The sequence below is a fragment of the Raphanus sativus genome, chromosome 4 (assembly GCF_000801105.2).
Source record: "Raphanus sativus cultivar WK10039 chromosome 4, ASM80110v3, whole genome shotgun sequence".
Taxonomy (NCBI): domain Eukaryota; kingdom Viridiplantae; phylum Streptophyta; class Magnoliopsida; order Brassicales; family Brassicaceae; genus Raphanus; species Raphanus sativus.
Genome location: NC_079514.1, coordinates 14,174,386 through 14,182,530, shown reverse-complemented (window position 1 = coordinate 14,182,530; position 8,145 = coordinate 14,174,386). Strand labels below are relative to the sequence as shown.

Genomic DNA, 8,145 nt, shown 5'->3' with positions numbered 1-8,145 from the left:
GATTTGATTTAACTGTTCTAATTATTTGACAATTTATTTGTACCAAAAATGGATGGCTTAGTTAAACCTATTCATTATAGCATCGGTTACTTTATCACATAAAATAAAATATTGATAAATAAATGGTCCAAATTAGTTTCACGAATTAGTACTATACTATATAAGAGTTTTTTTAAAAAAAATTATAAAAGAGTTTTTTTATGATTATATTGTGTTTACAATAAACGGTTAGATGATGCATTAACAAGAAATGTAAAGAAACATAACACGATGAAATGATTTCAGATATATATCGTATTTAAATTTTATTGCATTGATAATCAAATTATAGATACAAAGAGTATAAAACATATTGATGTTCTTCGTATGATGTTGATGTTTGCAAGAGATCAGAATCAGCCAAATTAGAAGAAAAGAGTATAAAATGCGCCAAGTATCATTTATACGATAAAGAGGTCCAATAAAAATTATTATATAGATAATTTAATTGTATATAACAGTCGCTCTAGATTTACATTAATATGTGTCAACATAGTGGTTTACTTATAACAGATTAGATGTTGGTTTAATTGAAGTTGGCCGGTTTAATTTGTAATAGCAGCGTGTTATATAATAATTAGATTAGATAGTAACAAACTTTAAATGATCGATAAATTAAACAACTTTCTAACAATTTAGAAAGAGTCCACTAGTTAATGACAACTTTTATGGTAGGTAAATTTATGATTTTATTTTAATAGAGTAGATCGCTCAGAAATTACATCAGGTATACTATCCTAAAGAAGCATGTACCTCAGGTCCCTTGACACAAGATATATGGATCAAGAGTAGTATCCCAAGACAGAGCTTCCAAACGTGGCTTTCTGTTCTCAACAGAACGCCCACAAAGGATTGCCTTCTCTCTTGGAATATCAAAACAAATGCGACATACATATTCTTCAATGCGAACTGTGAGTCCCATAACCACTTATACTTTGACTGCTCTTACTTGTGGAGAATATGTAACCAGCTAGCAAATCGATGCCAAATACAGGCTCACCCCGATGAGGATGCTTTTGTTGATCAGCTATGGTCTCTCTGATGCCCCTTTTGGAAGAAAATGATCACACTACCAGTCTGGTAGCAATGCATCTACTCCATTTGGATGGAGAGGAACAACTGATTGCATCGTAACATCTTCAGGCCCCCATCAACTATCATTAAATGTATCAATCTCATTGTGAATCACATTCAATCGATCAGGGAAAACAGCCCGGCTAAACCCTCTCTTATGGTGCAGTTTTGGCTAAGCTTTGCTACTTCGTAAGCCCCTCCTTCGTCGATTCCTCGTGAATCTACACTACTGCACTGTATTTTGTTCCATGTTCTCTGTCTAACTTCTCTGAATTTACTATGGACCTGCACAAATTTAAAATTATATTTCACTATGGGATAAATCCCAAAAACACTAAGACCATTAAGGTTTGTACTTTTTCCTTTATCTGGCATTTGTAATTGAAAAGGTTCAGTCAAATTATATAGTAATTTTAATACATTTTTATAAATTAGTAATAATGATTGATTGTAAACTTTAAAATCAAATATATTTACAAAATTTTATTGGTTTAAAATTATAAAAAATAAATAATTAGAAAAAGTTATGCATCTATAGCTAAAACTTAATATGTTTTATAAATATATAGAAAAACTCTAAAACATTAATAACTTCGAAACAAAAAGAATTATTTTCCTTAAATGTTGAACAAAATAACTCTTTTAGAGGGAAAATAAATTTCATAGAAAATAAACAGACTTGAAGCTAAGCCATTTTATTTCTCTAATCTAATACACATTCTATCCAACGATATGGTGTCATATATATCGCTGAATTCTTTTTTTTGTAAAAGATTTTTTTCTAACCTGGTTGAATCCAGGGGAATCGCAAGTCCGCAGATAGATTTCTTCTCCAGGACATTTAAATGGGTACTAAAGCATGGATTCATATCTGCGTTAGGTAAACAGAAAAATATAATTTAGTTTTGCATAGAAAAATGATCAAACTTGAAACGTGTTAGCATCTTAGACCCATCCACTGTCACTTGACCAGAAGGCCCGTTCTATATATCCGCGGATTCATTCAAAATATACTACGTGTTATTTATTGTATATGGAAAGAAAATTTCAGCTGAAGTTTAGTAGAAATCAATTTTCAAGGTTTTTGTTTAATTTTCCTTTTCTATAGCTTATACCACTACAGAAATATAATTTTTTTGAAGGAACTAAATATGTGGTTAACATTTTCGACAAGACTATTTCTGTCAGATATCAATGAAATAAAATTCGTCGAAATCCCTAATAAATAAATAAATATATATATATCCACCAAAAAATTCAAAGAAATTTTGATGAATCTCTCACGAAATTTTAAAAAATTAATAATCAGTATTTATTTTATTAATTTCTCGAAAATCTATTAGGATTATCTAACGAATTTCCAAAGATATAAAATTTAAAAATAGATATAAAATAGGTAACACTTGATTCGTCAAAGATCCCTAATTACTATAATAACACTTTAAACTTCATATGATATAACATATGCTCAATAATTTCTTACTAAATATTTACATACAATAAATCAAAAGAGCCAACTTGAGCATTAACATATCATGTACTTATACAAATGATTTCAGAAATTCATCCATAGTATTTTTGAATACATTTTACAAGTAATTTTGAAGGTGTGCAACGATCATCAACCTTGTTAAATTATTTGTATAAAGCATACGGATATTATTGATATGTTCTTTAGATTTAGTAATCCTAAACCCAAGTTGTTAGGAATCCATTGAAAATATGTTGGGATTTGGTAACCGTAACCCTAAGTCGTCTATAATTATACGTGTTAAACTTTGTAGCAATAATAGTTTCTCTAAAATCCTTTTATATAAAAAAAAAATAATTTCCCTATACATGTATACTTATGACATGGTCTCACACTTTATCCACGTATATTATTAAAACTAAATAACTTTATGAATGGTTTGGAAACATAGATAGAAATATAAAAATGAATATAATGTTTTTCGGAGACATAGATAACAGTATATTAAAAAGTAATAAATTTATATTATTAAAAAAATTAGAAGTCTATTATAATATGAGAAAATATCTATCTCGGCAAGTTTTAAAATATAATGTTTTCAATATATATAAGAAAAATACAATATAAATCTCAATTTCAAACATAAACCTAAATTATGGTTTTATATTTCATATTAAATTTTTAAAATATAATATATGTGATTATTTGTATGATGATACATATAAAATATTATTAATTATATAATTACTGATATAATGTTACATATAAAATATGATTAATTACGTAATGACATATATATAATATATAACAATGACATGAAAAAATAAATAACTACATATTTTTGAAAGTATACATTCCCACGGAAATGCATGTCAAAGTCTAGTAGATATTACATGCATCACATGAAGAAAATAACTATTTAAAATTTGTTCGTGTTCCAGTATTTTAAACAGACACGTGCATGATACATTATTAAATAAATTGTAGAAATGTGCTTGCAATTTATATAATATACTAGTAGTGTATATAAAGCATCTATACCATGTTTTAAAATAAAAATATAATAAATCAAGAGTGATTTACACCATCACATACATTTTTAGTAATTATTACAGGCATATATACATATTTTGTTTTGAAACCCATTTTCAATATTAAAAAAGTGAGAGAAAGTCTTATCCTTTTACCCTATTATTTTCCCAGAAAGACAAAATGAAAATCATAATTATCATATTTTTATTTTGGATGGAGGGAGGGGTGTTGTGTTGCCCCACAAGATAAAAACTTCAGTTCGAATCTGATTCAGTGAAGCATTTATTTATTTTTTAGGGAAAAAGAAAAACAGCACTACATGAGGTAAGATTATTCATCCAAAATGGAACAAAATTAAGGGAACATATGAAAAATTATACTATATTGTAACACACTACATATATACATTCAATGTCAATCAGTAATCATATTAAAGTTGATATAATAATAATGTATGCTTTCCTGGAATTATAAATGGCTCATGTTTCTTTCTTTCTTTTACTTTTTTTTGGTTAACAAATGGCTCATGTTTCATTTTTAGCATATTTGTTTCATTAAATAAATATTTTATTTCTTATGGAATTTCACAGTATTTTAATATATTTTCTTAGAGAAAAAATGAAAAGGAATTTTGTTCGCGTAGGTGCTCTCTCGAACGTGGCACTTGCTAGTTCGATGACAACGATTTTGGGTAAGATTGTGTCTTCTTTTTCTTAAAGAAAAAGATATAGTCTTCGTTGAATCATAATGTGCTTCAAACCTTCTTTTTTTTGTAACTGGTGCTTCAAACCTTTGATTGTTGTCTTTTTCGTTGAAAGAAAATCATTTAGAAATCTGCTTTCTTTTTTCTATGTTTTCAATTTTTTTTTGGTGAATGTGGACATATTCTAAACCAATAGAAAGGCTCTAACCAATTTTTTATAGGAGATGTAGCATACAAATGATTTTCTTTTTGGATATTCAAATGAGTTTTTTAAACAATAGACTTATATGATAAAATGTATGGGAGTATTTTCGAATCTGGATTACTTAACAATTCAAAACCCATCTACAACTAGACCATCATTGCTGGACCTAATTGTTTTCGATTTTGCTTATCTATCTATATTATTAAAGTTGAATTACACAAATAGAACTGTTTGGAAACTTGAATAGTTATCTTAATGAAATTTGTTTGGATACACGGATAATAGTATCTATTAATTGTGTTTCTATATTTCATTTAGTTTGACAATTTAATTAATTATATAACATTAATAATAATTTACATCATTAATTATATTACCATAATAATAGTGCATATTTTTATTTATTAGTTAATCAATATTAACTTTGTGCCAATTATAAAATCAAAAATGTTAAATAATTAGGTTTTACATATGATTAAACGTTTGGTTTAGTTTATTTTACTAAAATATTTTTATTTTAGTTTCAATTTGTGGAAAATTACTTAGCTAAAAACATAATTCAAAGATATGTTTTTGTCAATAAAATAATAACTTAAATCAAAATAATTAAAATGTGCTAAATTTATCGACACTAAATTTTTCACCTCATATAATTATTTTACTTGATAATTTTTTTTTTCTATTTCACTTAATTTAGCCAAACACATAGAAAGAGTTTTTTTATTAGTTTATAAAATCAGTTAAACATGAACATTATATATTCATTTAGGTACATGTTGTTCTTTTCAGGTATCGTTTTTTTTTGTTTTGAAACCAAACTCTGCTTGAATATTATAAAATTATGTGTGGATTTTGAGTTGGGTCATTCTGGATCTGGATGAATTCGGTTATGATGTATAGGAACTTAAAATTATCTAAATAACCAATGTATTTAAACGGGTTCAGATATTTATAGAAAAATAGCCATATAACCTGATTCGGTCCAGGTTTTTTTGACTATTGTTAGTTTTATTATGATACATCAAAAATATATGACACTAATTATGAAAAATAAATATCGATGTATGAATAGCATGAAATAATCAATATCTGCGTAGGTACGCGGATCAATATCTAGTTGTTGATCCGGGAACAAAAATCACGAGCGTGAAGTCACGCGCCCCCAATTTTCTCTCCCAAAACCTAACTTCATCGTCTTCAACTTTTGTCTCCGTCTTGCCTCTCCGGTGCCGTTCGGCGCTGCGAGAGGGCCCATGATCGATTCTCCCGCCTAATCCAACTTCCTCTCTGTTATGGTAGCCGTTGGTGAAGGGTTTCAGTTCTGCTGGTGGTCTTATGCAAATTTGTAGCTCCGGCTTCAGTTCCATTCCAAGATGGTTGTGTAGTGTCTTGGCTTCTCTAGCGACTATGCCGGCGCTCCGCTGCTTCTCTTCACTGGTGGAAGTTTCTCCTCTCCCAACAACTAGGCCACTTCGACGGGGTGGTTCCCAAACGTCGTTTCTTGCCATCTCGACCCAAGGTAATCTGGGTATGCTTCGCTGAGCTAGAAGTCCCGGGACTTCAGACTTCATTGTGGAGTTACTTCTTCAAAGAGTCAAGCTAGGCGGTCTGCTATTGAGTGATGCTTTAACTAGCTCCTCTCCCCCCTTTGGTGTTGATTGGCGTTGCTTGTGAGTCTGATTGATTGGTAGGTTTAATCGAGTGAGGCTGTGGAGATTCTTTGATTTCATGGAGCTTGGGGTCGCACCTTGCGGCCGGAGAAGGGAGTAAGACCCGGGAGGTGGTGATGCTGCACCCTTACCCTTAACCGGCTGAGAGGACAAGTGCGGTTTGGTGAGTTGAGCGCTATTAAGCACCCGTGGTCCCTGTTGTCCCGTCCTTGCCGGAATTAGGTTCAGATCTTACCCTGCCCGGACTTAGAGGGCGGTCCTTGAGCGGGTTCGAGTCTGTTTCTCTGAGAAAGGTAATGGTTCAGGCAGCCGATTGAAACAACTTCTTGCGAGCATCGTGTTCCTCGATCTCTAGTCTTCGGGTCTCTCCATCTTGTCCATCTCGATTTGATCTTTTCATCTGACTTTTCAAGATTGTATCGAATCTGTTGTCATGTTCGCCTCCAAGCAGAATGGTTTCAGCTTTGATTGTCTTTTGGTTACATGTTTTTAAAACTTTTTTGCCATGTAATCAAGAATAGAAGTCTTACAGCTTGTCTAACAATATCTTGTAACCTTAACATTCATTTGATAATGATATTTACAATTTAACAAAAAAAATATCTAGTTGTTGTTATACTGCTGTACATAAGTCACGCAGTCCATTCGCTCAGGTGTCCGGCGAATGACGAATGACGATATATCATTGCAAAAGAACGAAGAGCGATATGTTGTCCAAAAAAAAAAGGAAAAGCGATGAAATGTAACTAATCGACCTATCATAAAATATAACTCCCAAGATAGTTATGATTTAGACATCTTTGTACCAAACCAAGTCCTAAACACTAATCATTTGCAAGGGACTTTGTAATTCTACTTTAGCTTTAATGATGATACATTTTGGTTGCTTTTTTTTCTTAAGATATATTGCTTTTTTGTTGTTTTGAAAAAGAACATGAGTATACATAAAAAAAACATGAGTATACATGAGTTTAAAGATATTGAGCAATACTAAATGAAGTTCTCTGGTTTTTGTAGAATTAAATATCTTGCTCATCTCAATCACAATCCGGAATGAATGGAAAACCGCTTATTCGGTAAAACCCTGGTTCGAGAACGCGCTAAGAGTTAGTCGGGCGGTCGGGTTGGGCCTAGCGCCTAGAGAAAAAAATCTGAGATTAATCGGAAATTATTCGGGCGGAATTTTTAGATTGTTTACTATATTATAAAACATGTTAATCTTTAATTATGTATAACATTAATACAATTTCATGTTTAGCACTGTATAAAACACACAAATATAAATTGTGTCCACAGGTGATCGTATGAGACAGTGGGGGATGATTCAAGGCTGTGAACTGTGTGGAGAGAGGGATGAGACACGAGACCATCTATTCTTTGCCTGCCCATTCGCATACTCAATATGGGAAGGGCCTGCTCGTTGGCTCCTAGGAAACGGTGTCAACCCGGACTGGCAGTGGACAGTTCAGAAGTTACAACGTATGGGGACAAAAGGAATTGACTCGTGTCTAGCTCGGCTCTATTTTCAGGCGTGTATCTACCTAATATGGCGAGAAAGAAACTCTAGACGCCATCACCAGCCGCGCAACAGCGTCGTCCAGCTTCAAAGACTCACTGACAAAGCTATGAGAAACAAGATATATTCTCTCAAGTACCCAACAGATCACAGGCTTGGAGGAATGCTAAGAAGATGGTTTGAAGTAACAATGTGATTTTGTTTTCTTTTTTTGATCTCCGTCCATTCGTCTCATAAAATATAGATCTTAGCTCACGGTAGTTTACTCTCTGTAAATAACATTCTTTTGGTCTGATCAATAAATATCAAATTTCATCAAAAAAAAAAAACACACAAATAGAATATATAAACTTAATATAGTGTAATTTTCATCAAAATCATGAATATGAATAATGATATTTATCAAATTTTAGATCAAATAAAAGCACAAAAAAA

General features: G+C 31.3%; 1 protein-coding gene across 1 annotated transcript; it reads left to right on the top strand.

Annotated features, from left to right (window-relative positions):
- Positions 1-7,498: 7,498 nt before the first annotated feature.
- Positions 7,499-7,906, top strand: LOC130511129 (uncharacterized). The gene has a single exon (XM_057007984.1). The coding sequence runs from the start codon at positions 7,499-7,501 to the stop codon at positions 7,904-7,906; it is 408 nt and encodes a 135-aa protein (XP_056863964.1).
- Positions 7,907-8,145: the final 239 nt, after the last annotated feature.

Bases quoted from the DNA above. Each gene is read 5' to 3' on its own strand.
- LOC130511129 (XM_057007984.1), top strand. From the start codon at position 7,499: ATGAGACAGTGGGGGATGATTCAAGGCTGTGAACTGTGTGGAGAGAGG.